The sequence below is a fragment of the Symphalangus syndactylus genome, chromosome 4 (assembly GCF_028878055.3).
Source record: "Symphalangus syndactylus isolate Jambi chromosome 4, NHGRI_mSymSyn1-v2.1_pri, whole genome shotgun sequence".
NCBI classification, from domain to species: domain Eukaryota; kingdom Metazoa; phylum Chordata; class Mammalia; order Primates; family Hylobatidae; genus Symphalangus; species Symphalangus syndactylus.
The window spans coordinates 53,052,168-53,071,028 of NC_072426.2; the positions used below are offsets into that span (position 1 = coordinate 53,052,168).

An 18,861-nucleotide genomic window follows, 5' to 3' on the forward strand; every position below is an offset into this window, starting at 1 on the left:
TTAATGACTGAACATGATACATAGCAAGCGGCTTCCTGTTTGTGTTATTTACTTTGTCATATTAGTCATGATATGAATAATACCACTGTGTTTCCTGAATTAGGTTCTCAGAGGCACTGTGACTGACTTCCCTGGATTTGATGAGCGGGCTGATGCAGAAACTCTTCGGAAGGCCATGAAAGGCCTGGGTAAATTTAGCTTCCTCTTTCTAAAGCAAATGTGATATTTGTTTTTCCAAACAAGTCATTAATTACAGTAAGAATAATTTTAGAATATTTTGATCTGAAATCTGTAGGAGAAGAGAGACGTTAAGATAACAAAATAATACTATAAACCAGAGTGTCCGGTCTTTTGGCTTCTCTGGGCCACATTAGAAGAATTGTCTTGGGCCACACATAAAATACACTAACAATAATGACAGCTGATGAGCTAAAAAAAAAAAAAAAAAAAAAAAAGCAAAATAATTGCATAATATTTTAAGAAAGTTTATGAGTTTGTGTTAGGCTGCATTCAGAGCTGTCCTGGGCCACATGTGGCTTGCAGGCCGTGGGTTGGACAAGCTTGCCATAAACCATCCCTAATATTCAGTCTCTAGAACTGAACAGGCAGTTAAATTCAGCCTCCGTGCTTTTGAGCTTGTCACCCTCACCTGTGTGGTAGAGGCCCGAGTCGATAAGGCAGCCATCCCTGCAGGTGAGCAGCTGTGCAGCTCTGTTGCCAATCAGATATCCCATTCTGATTCTGCTAGTCTCTTCTCTTTCCCCAGCCTCTTTTCTAGTCATTTAAAAACCTCTCATCTCAAGGATTTCCATGTGTCACTGATCTCCTGTGCTCAGGCTCCTTTTGTACTACTGTTCATGTGCTTTCTGGCCCTGCAAGTCCTTCCATTGTATCCAGCCCACCTTTCCAGACTCATCTCCCATTACTGTTTAATGTGTTCTCAGACCCAACCATTCTGGCTTATCTGCTGTTTATGAAAGCCCTGTATTTCTCCACAGCTGAGCTTTTCTCTCATTCTAAAGGCTGTCCTTCCTTTCGTCACTGCCTTTCACAATCCTTCCATCCTTCAAGACTTGTGGGTGTCACCTTCTCCATGAAGCATTCTCCAAGACTCCCTTCCACCTCCTATCAGCTAGGAGACCCTTCTTTGAGTCCCATTTAATACCTAGATCTCTCCTGAGTCACTTGTAACGTTTTGCCTTAGCTCATACTTATTTGTGTGTTTTTAAAAAACTAGGTACACTAAGTTTTTTAAAAGGCAGGAGTATTTTTCCATCTACTTCCCAATATGTTGGGAATAGGGGGGTAGAATATATTGAAAACATAACATTTTATATATTGTAAATTTTTAATAAACTGTTTAATAAAACGTTTATATATATATGTGTGTGTATATGTATATATGTGTGTGTGTGTGTGTGTGTATATATATATATATATATTTTTTTTTTTTTTTTTTTTTTTTTTCTAAGAGATGGGGGTCTCACTATGTTGACCAGGCAGGTCTTGAACTCCTGGCCTCAAGCAATCCTCCCATCTTGGCCTCCCAAAGAGCTAGGATTACAAGTGTGAGCCACTGCGCCAGCCATAAAATATATTTTATATTCACATGGGAGAGGCAAGGAAATAAGGTGACTGGGAAGCGGGTTGCCAAGATCATTGGGAGAGTATGCATGTAGGAGCCAAAATGTAATTGTTAACCATAAATTGCAGGCACAGATGAGGAGAGCATCCTGACTCTGTTGACATCCCGAAGTAACGCTCAGCGCCAGGAAATCTCTGCAGCTTTTAAGACTCTGTTTGGCAGGGTAAGACCACATTTCATCCCAAGAGAGAATGGGAGAACAGCTATCAGTTATAAGACTAGTTTGGAATATACTGATATTCTTTTGTAAGCATCATTTATTTTGTGATTCCGACTTCCCTACTTCTGTTTCTTTTCCACTCTCCTCTAAATTATCAGCTCTTGGGATACAGTGCTCACCCAGCTTATCCTCACGTAATTGTTTTTCCTTGCCTAATGCTGTAGAGGTGCCAAAAGATCCTATGGTGAGAACTGTCTCTCTTCTTTTCCTCTGTGTTTCCCACTCACGTTCACATGGATGTCTCACTATCCGTTTTCTAGGTGTAAGCCTGTATTCAAATATGTTTTGTTTTAACACAGTCACAGTCTTGGTTCCTTTTGTCATGATTTTAACTAATGGATTTTTAATTAGTTGATTTAAATGCTTTTATTTGATTAATAATTCAAAAAATTTATTTGAATTATTTAAATGAATTATTTGAATTATTTAAATTTAAATGAATTAGTGCATGTATGGAAAACTTAAATGTAGTCTTATTCTGAAAACGTATGTCACTTAACTAAGAAAACAAATGCAAAGCAAAAAAGAAAGTATTCTAAACACCATTTTTAGTTGTGTGGTATGCTGAAACTTATAGGTAGGAAATACTGATTTTTTTTTCACAATTACATAATTTTTTCATAATTACATACACAATTTCACCATAGGAACAGATATCTCCCAGTGGTCAGGAGTCATAACAGTGACTATAATCTATTATGTATTTGAATGTTATTACATATGGGGAGAGAAAAGAAAAAATTATTATGTGTGGGTATGAGAGACTAAATGTCCTTTGTAAATTTCATTATATGATTATTTTTTGAAATTAGAAGATATGTTTCTCAGAATAGTATTTTTATGAAATATTTTTAGACTACTTTTAAAGGTATTCTTTTTTTCAAGTTAAGAAAAACATCTTTTAGAAATAAGTATCTTGACGTATAAGTGGGTTTGCTTTAGTTTAAGATTTTGGTCACAGGTTAAAAGTATGTTATTCAAGGTTATGGGGTTTCGTTTAGCTCATGGGCCTTCTACTTGGAGACAGCAACATAAAGAATTCATTAGAGCAAAGGACTGTCATTCATATTTAAGAAGAATCTTATTACAATTTCTGCTGGTTAACAAATTTGTATTTTCTGTGGGTTAGGATCTTCTAGATGACCTGAAATCAGAACTAACTGGAAAATTTGAAAAATTAATTGTGGCTCTGATGAAACCCTCTCGGCTTTATGATGCTTATGAACTGAAACATGCCTTGAAGGTAAAAAGGATGAGTGAAAAGAACATTCTTGTCATAAATAGTATTATTTCGTTTTGGTAATTACTTCCTCTTATTTGTTATATTTTAAAAATTTTATCTGATTATTTCAGTGAGAGTTGCTTGGAAGACAAAACTGAGAGGCAATAAGCAGTAAAGGAGGGAGGCAATAAGCAGTAAAGGAGGGAGAAAATTACAAGTGTGTCATTTCATCTTTTTGTAGATTTAAACTCAATAATACTGGGCTATTTAAAATTTTAATATTTTTATAGCTTTTTGTATTTTATTTTCATGCCTGTCTTCTGATTTTGAGGATGTTTAAAAAATATTACAGATGAGCTATTTTATCTTTTTCAGTAGAAAATTGCCTGATTAGGGAACCATAATATTGCTCATCATTTTAGGTTAAAAGTAAAGCTTCAGAGAGAATTTTCAACAAATTTTTCTCATATTCTTTCCTTCTTTCCTGCCCCTCTAAACACTAAAATGAAGTAGCTGGTAAACTTGCTGTAATTTCAGTTGCAGCAAAAATTAAATGTGTATTCCCTTGACTGGTGTTTGGAATGTTGCATAAATATGACAGCATTGACACATTTGTTTAGGCTCATGGGACAGGAAGTAGTTCAGTAGTTAGCTGTTAGATTTTGAATGGGCACATTGAGATTTAACAAGGAAATAATGTTTCTCAGGGATTCTTACTGATGGAGTGGAGAGAGGAGAAGGGTCATCCTGATAGGAGCTGGTTTGTGCTCAGTCTCTTAATTTTCCTATGGTGATTCTTTTGGAATAAATAAAAATCTGAGGTTATTGAGAAAAGTACTTTTTTTGCTGAGTACTTCTGAAATTCAGCAGTAGTTGAAATTCTACCAGAGAATGAACTCTAGGTTTTTCAGTGCTTGATTTTTGGCAAAAAATAGAAATATAAAGAAAATAAGGCTTAAATATACTATCTTTTTTAAAAAAATAAGTTCAGCTGTATTGTTGAATCTCTTAGTTTAATGATATATATGTGATTTTTAAAAGCAGAAAAAGGAAAGCCAACTAAAATGATTTTTCAAAAATCCAGAAAGCAAGTCCCAATTCCTTTATACTGTTGTTCTAATTCCTAATAATTAAGCAATGCTATATTTATTGTTACCTTTGATGTAGAATTTTCCCGTGACTGCACAGCACTTAACTTGGGGGTCAGGGATTTATCTTTTGAGGTGCTTATTAAGTATCAGTGCTCTTCCATGTACATTTATGTAAAGTTTTCATTTTTACTCTTTCAGTTTTTAAAAAATTACTTCATGTTTCATGAAAACGTTTTACTTTTAAGCTAGAATTAACTGATCAAATTAAAAGTTACAAATTTATGTAACTGGTTATGTATACGTGCGCATATATACACACATACACATGATAAACATTGTTTTCCATTAGACAAAAAGAATAAAATGGTCTTTGGAGAGAAAAATCATTTAAAACTTGTTATTTCTATAACTAATAGAACTCATATACAAATAAATCCATGTTATACTGGATAGTATTTATATAACTATGCAATTTGGGTAACATCTATTCTGGTAAAATCAGTTTCTTTTTTTTTTTGAGACGGAGCCTTTCGCTGTTCCCCAGGCTGTTTTTTTTAATCTTATTGACATGTTTTCTCTATTAAAATCTCCAAACAGGGAGCTGGAACAAATGAAAAAGTACTGACAGAAATTATTGCTTCAAGGACACCTGAAGAACTAAGAGCCATCAAACAAGTTTATGAAGAAGGTAAGTGTTTGTGAGTTATATTTTGACTTCACCTCCATTATCACTTCCTTCATTTCTCTGATTTGAATGCAGTCCTTTGTAGGTATGGGAGGCAGGCAGTAAATGATGGTTGAATGAAGAATGAATGACCTGCAATTCAAGCTATTTTTCTCCTTCAGTAAGGAAAAGACTGCCTTGTTATCCTCTACTATTTTAATATTTTATAAGAAGCTACTGCTGAAGATGGAGTTTACTTTTGCATAGGATTTGCAATTAGTGTAGAGAAATACAGGTTGTCTTTATGTTAACATTAAGTTAAAAATGGTTTTTCCTCCTTTAAAAATATTTAGCTTTATGCTAGCAAAATTTAGGAGTTATATGAAAAGTACTTTTGCAACTTTGGAAGAGAAACCTAAACCCTTTCCCACATCAGAGTTGATAAAGTACATTTGAGTAAATGTATGTTGTCTTAGCTAATGGCAATGCTTGAATAAAATATTCTGCATTTTGATTTTTCTTTTTAGTGTGTCTTTTTCATGAACAGAAATCTGCATTTCAGCCTAAAATATGTCCCATGAATAGAATCAAGAAAATGAAATAAAAAGTAGAGGTAGAGAGTCCTTTTCTTACCAGATTTCTTGTGGCCAACTCTTTCTCCTGCCTGACTGAGGAGGGTCAGACTATCCAGTTTCTCAGCCCAGTCAACAGACTGCAAGCCTAGTGTCTTTTGCTAGGGGCTGTATCTTGCCATTAGTTTGTTAATCTTAGAAATGGCTTTGTTAACCCAGCAAGTCAAAACAGCAAGTCAAAACAGTAAAAAATTGTTTAGAGCAACTATATAATTACCTTTCTAAATGGCTGAATCTCTCTTTCCTGCTTCTCTTTTTAAAGGCAGTAAGTTCCCAACCGCTAAGGCAGAAGTGATACATGTATCTCAACTTTGAACTTTATTTGATGTACTATTCAAAGATCTCTTTCTGGGGATGTTGACGTTGATGAGAGCCTTTGTGCTACTGGATTACAAATGGTGTGCTCAAAGTGGGTAATAACTGTGTGGTCTGTCCTACTCAGCCGTGTAATTGAGCACTGGCTATGTGTCTGGCAGTGTGTTAACAGGCTGTCATGAGTGACAAAAGGTGTGCATAACACAGCTCCTGTCCTCAAGCAGTTTGCTTGTAGTCTCCTCAGGGGGTGACATGACCGAATGACTGCAATATTTAAAGGATAATAAAATTCAAACTAAAGTAAAATACCAATAATGTTAAATGCAATAATGCATTCAGAAGAGAGAGGTCGTCATAGCTTTGGATGTTAGGGAGGCTTCATGGTGCAAATCAAACATGCAGCAGAGTTTCAAGACTAGGTAGGTTTACAAAGTGTCCATTGACAGATGAATAGATAAAGAATACACACACACACACAAACAAACAGACACACACACACAGGAGTACTATTCAGTCTTAAAGAGGGGAAATCCTGTCATTTCAACATCATGGATAAACATGGAGGACATAATGCAAAGTGAAATAAGCTAGGCACAAGGCATAAGCTATACGTGATCTCACTTCTTATGTTGAATCTAAAAAAATTGAACTCATAGAAACAGATAGTAAAACAGTGTTTGCTAGGGTGTAGGGGCGGGGTGAATGGGAGAAGGGACTGGTGAGATATTGGTCAAAGCATACACGATTTTAGTTAGGATGAATAAGTTCTGGGGATCTCATGTACAGCGTGGTGACTATAGTGAAAGTATAACTGTATTATATGCTTGAAATTTGTGAATAGAGTATATTTTAAATGTCCTCACCACACACAAAAATATAGACTATATGAAGTGATGGATATGCTGATTAGCTTGATTGTGGTAATCATTTCACAATGTACACATATATGAAAACATCACAGTATATACCTTAAATATATACAATTTTTATTTGTCCATCATAACTCAATAAAACTGGGAAAAAAAGACTAGGTGCATTTTGAGTAGGTAGAAAAGGTATTTTTGGGTGAGGTATTGCCTGTCTTTAATGGCATGGAGACTGGACTGTGGAGAGTATATTGAGGGACAGAGAGGGCCTGGCTGCCATGGAGGATGTGTGCATGTCCATTGTGGGAGGTAAATGGAAGAAGCGAGGTTAGGCTCAGATATAGATGGTTTTGCATGACTGGATTAGGAATTTGGACTTAATTCACAGGCACTGTAAATTCCTCAATGAGCAGTGGAATGCTGAAGGAACAATTGAGGGAGGAAGGAGACTTGAATTGAGAGGCTAATTGGATAGTTATGTGTGTGGGAGGTAAGCTAGGTATTTAGGAATTGTGGCCCAACCTAGGTTAGTGAGAGGTGTGAGGAGGATAAATCAGGGACAGGAGAAACATGTGATAGGATTTAATGGTTAATATTTGTAGGTGTTGGTGTAGAAGAAAGAATTAAAGATTCCTACAAGGTTTTGTATTTGGGTAACTGGTTGAAATAAACACATAACTCTTCTGGGCCCTTTAAAATAGAAGTTTCAGGCTTTTATTAAAGTTTGTTTGCTTTCACATAATAATTAAATATTTAAATACCTTAGAGTAAGGCCTCCTTTCCTTTAATAGCAACTGTTTGAGAGTAGTGAGAAAGACTTGTAGACTCTTATAGATCCCAATTCTCCCCTTGTATATGGCCTTACATTGAGCAGCTGGAAATAGAGGTGGGAGGGGGGCATACTTTAAAATATCATTGCTGTCTCTCAGAGTTAACTTTATTTCTGCAGAGGAAAAATACCTTATTGGGGGAGTGATGGCCATGCCCAAAGAAATAAATCTCAGAATATTAGAGATAGAAGACATTTGGAAGCTAACCATATAAAAGATTTGAAAGAAAGCAAAACAGAGTTTAAGCTTACGATTGTGTTTTGGAGACTTTCCAATACCATCATGTATCTATAGATTAATGACTACATTGGTCGAGAGAATTTCTAAATGGCCGAGTCTTGATTTAAGTTTGAATTGAGTGCCTTTGGGAGACTTTAATTCATTTTTGTCCAACCACTCACTGAAAGCATTTGCTTAGAGCATTCAGAGATGGAATAGAGGGAATTTATGTTAACCAAATATAATTATTTCTTCTTTTACATCACTTTCATTTGATTAATGGGGCAAGATTATTTTTCTAGTTGAAAGAAGAAGTAAATAAGTATGAAATTATTTTGTTGCAGAATATGGCTCAAGCCTGGAAGATGACGTGGTGGGGGACACTTCAGGGTACTACCAGCGGATGTTGGTGGTTCTCCTTCAGGTATTGGGTGGAGATTAATTACAGTTTGATTAAAAAGCCTGAAGTTGGACTGGGCTGAATCTAGTTAAGTAAGGTCACTTAAAATTCTTTTAATAATCTGTGGTACTTGCTGATTCTTACTGCAATGATTCTGGCTGTATGTTGCCTGTGCTTGTTTGTGTTTCAGAATATCCAGTCTAAATTCTTAACAGCTAACTCATACGTTTGTTTTAGATAGTAGTATCTTGTTCCTTTCATAGAATGATAGCAGTATCTTGTTCTTTCATAGAATTTAAAATCAGGAGGGTCATTATTGGTTTTGGACAGTGCTGTGTGATGATCATGTGAAATAGTGCAGGATTGATCGTAATAAAAGCATATTATTCCTAGAGAAAGAGTGTTATTGAATAACCATCAGATGGAACCATTTTTCCTTTTGAATGAGAATGCTCTATAGTTCAATAATGTGACATATGACCTCTCATAGGCTAACAGAGACCCCGATGCTGGAATTGATGAAGCTCAAGTTGAACAAGATGCTCAGGTGAGTGACACCAGGGTATGATGACTTTATTATGCTGTAGAAATGAAGAAATAATTCATGGTAATGAAAAATCACAATGTATGTTGTAATAGTTTCTAGTGATAATCTTGTTAATGGGTTCTTTACATAGCATAAGACCTACATAAGTAGCTTTTTCTTATTCTGACCTGGTCAGCAAAATATTTTACCTTAAAGCTGAAACAAAATAAAATAAATTATATAGTGAGTTCCAACTAGACATGTTTTTTTTTTTGTGATTATTGAACATTCACAAAATAGAGAATTTTACCAAAAAACAGGTGTTATTACTTCCACTGCCAATTATTCAGTGGGTCTCTTAGCAGGAGAAGATAAAGAAGAAAGAATAAAGTATTTAACAGTAAGTGGTGTTTAATTACATAAGAGATGACAAGTTACTTTGGTATTAGGAAATTTCTCTGCATTTCCTCTGACAGAATTTTAAGTAGGATTGGTCTTCTGTCAGCTGCTTTTTAGTGACTCCAAATGAAAATTTCCTCTTAAGTGACTTTTAAACCCCTATACAGTCTCAGTCTGGTTAATAAAACAGTTATTAAAATATAGGAAAAGAAATTTGAAACATGAGAGCTGAAAACTGGAAATGGGTAATAAGGGAATTACTTGGGTTCCTAGAACCACCAATCATCTTTCTGGTCATATGTTTCAATTACAAGAATATACAATTCTTGGTTGTTTGTCATGTATCATTGAAAAAGGAAGAGCCATATTCATTCCTCCAGTGGAACAACCCATGGATGTGTGATCTCACTTTGCTAACAAGAAAGAGGAGAGTGGTTGTTCTTTTGGGTAGGTTGATTTTATAATGGTTTCAGAATGCTGTCATCTGTCTAGCTGGAGAGAAAAAAAGAACTGAATGTTTACCGAGGGCTCTCTGTGCAGTATTTGACTGTTGCTTCACTCTGTCTTAGAAAATGCAAGCCAGTTGTGTCCAGCCCCTTCAGACTCTGGTGGTTCCATTGTCCTCAGGATAAAGTCCAGGTTCCTAAATGGGTTACAAGCCCCTTTGTTGTCTGTGTCTTGTTTACTTATACCTCCAGCCTCTCTCACATGCTCTCTCCACCCTCTTGCCCCTGCCACCCTGCTTCACCTGAGTCCTCTTCAAGAGTCAGTCTTCAGCTTAGATACTTTAGAGTTAGATGCCCCTCACAGGGAAAACCATAGCCCCCACCCCCAGGCTTCCTGTCACAGTTCTTGTCACCTTCTCTGGAAGCCGCCTATTTACTTGACTGCCTTCCTGGGCCCCCTGAGCTGTCAGTTCAATTGTATCCTCAGCTTCTGGCATAGAGTAGGTGCTCAGTAAATAACTGATGAATGAATGAGCACATAACTCTACCAGAGAGGGGCAATTTCCCTTTTATGGATAAAGAAACAAACCCATGGCTTCCACTGAATAGCAGTGTAGTTGGAATTCCTAACGAGGCCTGTCTGACTCCAAAGCTCTTTCTCTTTCACTAGAAGATAGTCAGTGTTCTTGAATATTAATATTTCACTATAAGAATATTTCACTATAAGATATTCAGTGTTCTTGAGTATTAGTGCCTTCTCTGATTTTCTCTATCATTAAAGGGCTTATTAAATATCAACTCAAGCATAGATCTAGCTTAATTCCACCTTCTTTCGGGGAGAGTGCTAGAGCAACCCTACAGAGTTGTACTCTTGTTAGGGGCTTTTTTCAGTACTGAGGTGATCTTACGGCTTTCCAAGCATTGTTTGTGGCTTTGCTAGGAGATAGTGCTGATTCTCTCATTCCTACTGTCAAGAGTAGGATAGGAATTCTGGGAGCTTTTCAGGGTCACAGTGTAAGAAACCAACTCCAGTATTCTCAGATGTCTGCAGTGAGGCCTGCATTCCCGAGCAGAGGGCAGATTTCCCAGCATAGTCAGTGATGTAATGAGAGCATTGCTGCAGTGTGAGGCTCCTGAGGGGAAAACAGTACATTTTAACCTTGTTTTCATTGATTTCTCTCCTTGGAGCACTTACTGGATAGCACTGCTGCTCAAACTTTCATGGGCATGCGGAGCACCTGGGGACCTTTAATTGCAGATTCTGATTCTGTGGGTCTGGGCAGGGTCTGGGAGTTTGGATTTTGAACGTGCTCTCAGGTAATGCCTGCATCCTTGGTCCTTTGATTACTGAGGCTGTATAGGTGACACTTAACATGTCATGCAGTGGATATAACCATTCAGAACCCTGGGAGTACATGTGAGACTGTACATGTGAAAACTGCTTTATGGAGTTACTTTAAAATATCCCTTGAATGGAATCCAAGCTTTTCTTAGCCTTCCAGTGACTAGGAGCAACACAGAACATGTTACACTGGCTATTATTTTTGATTCTTTCAAATGTATTATTATTAATCAATAAACCTGTTGAAAACAAATCATCTTTCAGCATTGTAAAAAGGAACACACCAACTTGTACCTCGTAGCAAGGGCAGCTGGACTGTTACCACTAGTGAGAATTTGAGACTTCTTAGTTGAGAGTAAGCCGAGACAGCTAAAGGGCCCTTTTATAAGCTTTTGCATTTTTGTCTCTACTGATACCTGGCACTAAGAGGATTTCTATTATTTGAGAGGTTTGATAAGCCATAGTGAGTCATTTACTTGGGAACCAAACATTTTGTAGATAATCCACTTTTTAACATTTTTAATGTGTTAAATTGATTTAATATTTTTAATGCATTAAAACAGATTTACCTTCTTCCCCAGTAAATCCTTGTTTTATTCTTTCTCCGGAGGGAGAGTTGAACTCTTAGAGGAAAGAGGGAGAAGGAGAAGTAATCAGTTTACTGGGCACTTGCTACTGATTACCTGACACTGTTCAATGCATTATGTAAGTTATATAATCTCCGTTAGTGATTATATACACTGAGGCTGAAGAGGAGATTAAGTAGTTCATCTGAGATCTTGCAGATAGATCACATTTGTTTTGACTCCAAAGACTCATCCTTTGCACTGAACCAGGGCTTATCAAACTGTACTCAGGCTGAACCGTAAAGCTTAGGGAAGGGGTATAAGGGTCCCTCATCCAGATGGATCCATGAATATTGGGCATCCTCATTTAGAAGAAAGGATACTTAGATTAAAACAAAACTGTTAAATATCATTGTTTTGTATGAAGAAGCCATCATTATTATTGCATATGATTACTTAATAATAGTTTTACAATAGATATTGATCCCAAACATAATTCTTCTAAGAAAATTAAAACATTGTGGTAAAAATAACTGACATCTCACCAATTATTCCCATATAACAGGCTTAACTCCTGTACCTACTAGAGAACATTTCTAGACGTTTAAAACAGTTGATAAGAAATGTGTGCATCAATGTCTGTGACATTGTACGAGTCCCTCACCCATTCAGGTGTTAATATATTTGTATATTTTATTTACATGTAAAAACATACTGGAAGTAGTAACTAGCACCCTCAGGATATTGATATTAATAGCAACTTTTCTTTTCTTTCCTTTATCTTTCCCCTTTCCCGTTTTTCCTTTTCTTTCCTTTATCTTTCCCCTTTCCCGTTTTTCCTTTCCTTCCCCTCCCCTTTCCTTCCCCTTCCTTCTCCTTCCTGTCCCCTCTCCCTCCCCTCCCCTCTCCCTCCCCTCCCTTCTCCTTTCCGTCCCCTCTCCCTCCCCTCCCTTCCCCTCCCTTCCCCTCCCTCTTCCCCTTTCCTTTCCTTCTTGCTCTTGTCGCCCAGGCTGGAGTGCAGTGCCATGATCTAGGCTCACTGCAACCTCTGCCTCCTGGGTTCAAACAATTCTCTTGCCTCAGCCTCCCGGGTAGCTGGGATTACAGGCATCTGCCACCGTGCCCGGATAAGTTTTGTATTTTTAGTAGAGACAGGTTTTGACATGTTGCCCAGGCTGGTCTTGAACTCCTGGGCTCAAGCAATCCACCTGCCTCAGTGTCCCAAAATGGTGGGATTACAGGCATGAGCCACCATGCCTAGCCTGCAACTTCTATTTTCTTATTTTTATTCTTTCTTAGTTTTATAAAATTTCTCAATGAACTTGTGTTGTTTTTGAAATAGATTTTAAAAGTTAAGAAAGGTCTATGTCATCATGATATAGTTCTAAAGTTTAGATACATGCATGACTTTCAGAGTTTACTGTCTTTTTAGGTTTTAAAAGCGTGTTCACATGGCCAGAATTGATATTACTCATCTTTATCATTAAAATAATTAACTTTAAAATTGAGCGTAAAGATACATGAGTCTCATTTTTCTCTTATTCTCCAGAAATATAATAAGAAGTAGATCTTTACCACCATAATCTACATGTTCAAACATACTGTGATCAAAACTTCTGTATTCAAGCCCGTTATTATCACTTCCTATCTTTATTTGGATTGCTGCTTATGGGCATAAGGCCAACTGCAAGTAGCAGCCTCAGCAAATTACATTCATCTTGCTTTGTAGACTTAGTTTGAAATGAATAAAAGGATAGTACAGTCATTGTAAAGGTTGATTCTTTGGGTTTTAATAAATTATTCTCATGTCAATAAGTGGATTCAGAGTCAATGTTGATGTTTGTTTGTAAGCTTATTTTTTTAGGCAGTTATATGAGCAGAAGAAAGCATATTTTTTTTCCCATGTCAAAAAGGAAGTATGGGCACTCAGACTATTCAACCACTATTTATTGAGTGCTTCTATATGCCAGGCACTGTGCTATACCCACAACCTTTTAAAAATGTATTGTGATCTTTGGAAATACGAAAACATTTTATAGCTAGCCTTGGTTCAATCTCAGTTGTAAAGAGAAAATATGAAGTGTACTCTTAATCATGTGCTATTGAACAGCTATAGAACAGCTATAGAACAAGCAAAACAGAAAAGGCAGACAACTTAGCTTCCAGTTAAATCCTTTCCAAGTCTATAAATGGATGTATCAACAGTGAGGTAGTCATAACTTTCTCCTGACCCATACTGTTGCTTCTGAAAGATTGGAGGTTATGGCAGACAGTTTGGGAACATGTAACCTTGCACCATTGCTGTGCTTTGTTGCTTGGACCCATGAAACTTCTGTGGCACAGTTCAGTGGCAAGCTCCAAAGTTGCTCCAAACTCAGTAAGCTGAGTTTCAGAGTAGGAAGCATTAGAAATGAAAACTCTTAATATAAGATGATGAATCAAGTGAGTTAAAATTCAGGGAGTAAAAAACAAGTGTGATTAAGAACCTGGAAATGAGATGGAGGAACAATTTATTAATTGAGTTTGAAATTTTTGCAGGCTTTATTTCAGGCTGGAGAACTTAAATGGGGGACAGATGAAGAAAAGTTTATCACCATCTTTGGAACACGAAGTGTGTCTCATTTGAGAAAGGGTGAGCGAAAAAAAGTCTGTATGGGGCAGATACATTGGTAAATTTGGAAAGTGCATGATGAGCCAGTGTGACAGAATATCTGCTACATAGCAGGGCCTTAGCGAATGAATCAGTTTTTATATTTCTTCCTTTTGGTGACCTGGAGAAATCTCACATTGTTTTTGCTGCTGTTGTAGCTTTTACAAACTAGAGATCCTGAGTCCACCCTTCACTATTGGAGGATGGCAAGGGTGGTCAGATCTCTAGATTGTTCCTCTCATAGTCACACATCATTGAGTAGTGGCTCACTACACGTATTTCCTCCTACAGGTTGGTACCCACAGCCTCATCTCTGGATTCATCAGCACTTGTGGTATCAGTTGGGAATGAATTTAGTGCAAGTGACAGAGAACCCTAATAGTGGCTTTAAAAATTGGGCTTTTTTTCCAGAGGTGGGATTCCATGGTTTATTTGGCAGGTCCTGAGATCTTTCTGGTTTTTTTTTTTTTTTGCTCCATTATCCCTAGTGTTTTGGTTTTCTTTCTTGTATTCATTTCTTTATTATCACAAGATGTCTGCTCTAGCTCCAAACTTAACCATTTCACAGCAGGAAGGAAAGGAAAGGGTAAACTAGTCGTATCTGTGTATCACTTTTTCTAAGTGAGGAGATCTCTCAGCATCCCTCCAGTAGATTTACCTTTAGGTCTCATTGGCTATAACTAGTAAGGGGGCTGGGCAATCAGTGAACAAAGTATATTTACAATCCATTGCTTAGGGCTTGGCACATTGAGGCTTTGAGCACAAGGTTCTGTCAGCAAGGAAGAAGGGGAGATTTGTGTTCAGTAAGACACTACCTAATCAGAGTAAATACCATCTTTCTGGAAAGATTATATGATTAGGGAATCGTTTTTATTTTTTCTAGTGCTTGACAAGTACATGACTATATCAGGATTTCAAATTGAGGAAACCATTGACCGGGAGACTTCTGGCAATTTAGAGCAACTACTCCTTGCTGTCGGTAGGTGATTTACAATGTATTGATATTTTTGGTGATAAGAGCTAAGGAATTTTATTCGATTGAGGCTGCATCTGAAAATAACCACCTAGGTATGAAAGGAAGAGCTTGATATGATATTTAGGGGAAGCAAACTCCCAAATTTCCAATTCAGAAATTTATTTTGATGTTTGAAATACAGGATTGTCTGGTTAGTTCATCTAAATCCTATGGTAATACTAAGATAATTGTTTAAAAATCATTTTGAAGATGCATTAAGAATATTATTTCTTGATAAACCTGAAATGTCGTGGACATTATCTCAGAGGCTTGTAAACATTATTTCTGATACCTGTGGAATTTTAGAATTTTTTTGAATACTGTCCTCTCAGCTTTGAGGCAGACTAAGAAATTGTCATCCGGTTTAGAAAAGAAGAATATCTTTGATGTAATAGAAGATGTGATGATGGTTGTTTTCAAATTAAGTAATTTAGTTTTATTTTAATTAAATATTCAGAATAATCTGGAAAAACTGGAGAACTGAATCTGTGCAGTTGATTGCAGTATTATGTATTCTCCAAAGCTAGGGAGAATCTAGTTTGTGAGTCTCTTGTGGTCCTTTTGTTCATGTGAGTCTGCAGTGAGCCTCTGTCTGCTGTTTGTCCCAAGTATTTGGCCTTGAGCTCACACTTTTGTGCTGTCTGTCTTCAGGAGAGTAAGCTAAAGATGTGCATGAACCAACTCTAAAAGTAGCCTTTCACTTGAGTACACAGTTAATGTACTTTTACCAGAAAACTTTTAGACAGGTCCTTTATAATTAGAATACACATACAAGTTAAGACATTTTCAGTTACTGGTGGCTGTTTTTCTTAAGACTTAGAAAAGGGAGAATTAAGAAATCTCCACATGCAAGGATTATTTTTGTATATTAAGGAATTTTCATGATAGGTTTTCTGAAGCTAAGCAGACCGAGGTCTGAGCAGCCCAAACCTACATTCAACACGTGCATGTTCAGAGAAGAGATCCTTTCTGATATTGATTTATCTGTTTTTATACTGACATGGATAAATCTCATGCTGCTCTGTGTGAATCACTGATATTAAAGAATATGTAGAGAGTATAGGAAGATTGCCCAAGAGTTTAAAAAGATTAGATAGTATAGTAATCTTGTATTATTTGCTTGAATGTCTTGGAATGAAAACTTCCAAGGGATTTGTATAATTTATTGGTGATAAAGAACATTGTGGTATTATGATAACAATCCAGGCTGCCCAAACTGCAGCATCCAAAAAGTCCTCACAGAACCAAGGGGCATAGAAAAAACCTGTGCCCGTATTCTCCATGCCTTTCTATGCAGACCTCAGAACTCCAAGGAAAACCCAAGCCAGTGTCTAAGAAAATACTTGGTGAGTGAGGAAATCAGATAAGCTTACAGCTCTTTAGCCTCTGGTACTTTTGTGTTTTTATAGAAGTAGAGCTATAAGCAGGGAGCAGCACTTGATTTTTAATTACTTAATCCTTTACATATCAGAATAGCATTTGACCATTGTATTGTTTATTTTCTTAGTGAAGTCTATTCGAAGTATACCTGCCTACCTTGCAGAGACCCTCTATTATGCTATGAAGGTAAGTGGAGACCATGAACCTTCTATCTAATACATTTCTCTTACTAATTATTATTATTCATTTTTGTTTATGTTTTAGGTGATAGACCTTGGGAATTTTTCCCTTATAACATTCAACCCAGTTCTGGTTATACCTTATTGATTCACCTGCACCCTGGGAGCATTTGATCCTATGTTTGAAGTTTTTAAGCATTGTGCCTCTCTCTTTTTATTTTTTAAAAGGGAGCTGGGACAGATGATCATACCCTCATCAGAGTCATGGTTTCCAGGAGTGAGATTGATCTGTTTAACATCAGGAAGGAGTTTAGGAAGAATTTTGCCACCTCTCTTTATTCCATGATTAAGGTAGTAGAACTTTTCTTTAAATTATGTTTGGGAATCCAAAGCAGACCGGTATATTGCACGAAAGACAAGGATAAGAGAACCTGATTCTTGTGTTAAGTTTAAAATTTTAGTGACACGATCAGAGCAATGAGTTAAAAAGCTTAGCATAATGTTTCCTGAAGTAGAGATGATGGCTCCCAAGTGAAAGCATGGGTATTGATGTGGCCGAGGCTCTTGGTGAACTCAGAAGCATTATTTAGTAGTGGTGACAGATGACTCAACAAACCAAACCCCTTGCCTCTGATAATAATGTGTTCTTTCTGTCTTTTATCAGTTCCAGCTGTCTTTATTAGTCCTTCTTTTATTTCATATCAGCTTTTCCTTTCTTTATCGTCTGTTATCACCTTATCTCTGATGCTGGTTTCTAATTCAGGAGAGAGCCAACCAGGTCATATTGGGAGTAAGGAGCCCCTAGGTATTAGTATCATTTTTGTTCTTTTTAAAACAAGGTGCTCTGTGGCCTGTAATTACATTTAGCTTAAGTCTTTTGACTTTTTTTTTTTTTTTTTCCGATAAAGGTTAATGTGGACCATGTGCAAAGCAAGATTTCAATTGAGCAGAAGCTTTTAGTTTAGCATGTGTGTGGTTTGGCTGGCCCAAAGGACACTAGAGAGTTTACCCTTGCACTTTTAGCTTGAAACATTAATTTATCATGCATGTCTGCATGTGAGACAAGCAGATGCAAAGCATGTCCTGCCCTTCTGTCTCGGAGGGAGAGCCATGACAGCCCTGCAGCCCCAGCACTGCCTGTGTTAGCTGATATATACCAAGTGATAGAAACTATTCTGTTTAGAAGGCTTGATTTGACTATAGTTGTTAAAGTTTCCCGGTTCTTTGTGTTACCAGAGGGAATACTGAGTGTCTGATGTTATGTTGGTAGGAAACTCCCTGCATAACATTCCTGATGTGAAAGTCACAGAGATTACCCACTTGGGAGAAGAGTCTTATGAATAAAATTGTTGCCAGTTATTTGTTAGTTTTAAAATTTTCTATGGCTTCTGTGAGTCATGGAGGTTAATGGAATACATTTGATTTCAGGGAGATACATCTGGGGACTATAAGAAAGCTCTTCTGCTGCTCTGTGGAGGAGAAGATTAGTAACGTGTCATGGGGAAGAGCTCCCTGCTGTGTGCCTGCACCTCCCCACTGCCTTCCTTCAGCACCTTTAGCTGCATTTATATGCCAGTGCTTGACACATTGCCTTATTCATACTAGCATGCTCACGACCAACACATACACGTCATAGAAGAAAATAGTGGTGCTTCCTTCTGATCTCTAGTGGAGATTTCTTTGACTGCTGTAGTACTAAAGTGTACTCATGTTACTAAGTTTAATGCCTGGCCATTTTCCATTTATATATATATTTTTTTAAGAGGCCAGATTGCTTTTAGCCTTTTTTAAAAACTGCATTTATATTACATTTGTAACCATGATACCTTAATCAGAACCTTAGCCTTGAAGTTGTGAACTCTTGGAAATGTTATTAGTCAAGTTCGCAACTAAACTAAACCTGTAAAATTATGGTGATTGTATTCAAAAGATTAATGAAAAATAAACATTTCTGTCCCCCTGAATTATGTGTACATGTGTGTTTAAATTTATTATTAAATTTATTTAACAGTGATGTCTCTTTTTAAGCTAATAATTGACAGTGGTGTTAGTTGAGAACTGAATTTACAGTTGGTGTTTGGGCAATAAGAAATGCAACACCATAGACTAAATTTCCTTCATAGTATATGATTTTTCCTAAATATAGGAAAGATCAAAGAGGTCTCTCGTTTATTTGCACCATGTTTATTTAGGCATCTATTAAAGCAATGCTTGTGGTGCTACTTGCTTAGTAGAAAAGCTAATTATAAAACTT

The 18,861-nt window shown here is 36.8% G+C and overlaps 1 protein-coding gene across 1 annotated transcript in view; it reads left to right on the top strand.

Annotated features, from left to right (window-relative positions):
* ANXA5 (annexin A5) overlaps positions 1-18,571 on the top strand; it is a 29,466-nt gene extending 10,895 nt beyond the window's left edge. Inside the window, exons 3-13 of the mRNA XM_055274690.2 lie at positions 104-188; positions 1,714-1,808; positions 2,995-3,108; positions 4,776-4,866; positions 8,049-8,128; positions 8,595-8,651; positions 13,922-14,015; positions 14,917-15,012; positions 16,556-16,614; positions 16,836-16,958; positions 18,036-18,571. Of these exons, the coding sequence (XP_055130665.1) occupies positions 104-188; positions 1,714-1,808; positions 2,995-3,108; positions 4,776-4,866; positions 8,049-8,128; positions 8,595-8,651; positions 13,922-14,015; positions 14,917-15,012; positions 16,556-16,614; positions 16,836-16,958; positions 18,036-18,095 (954 nt within the window). The 3' untranslated portion in view covers positions 18,096-18,571. The remainder of the gene's footprint in view (positions 1-103; positions 189-1,713; positions 1,809-2,994; positions 3,109-4,775; positions 4,867-8,048; positions 8,129-8,594; positions 8,652-13,921; positions 14,016-14,916; positions 15,013-16,555; positions 16,615-16,835; positions 16,959-18,035) is intronic.
* Positions 18,572-18,861: the final 290 nt, after the last annotated feature.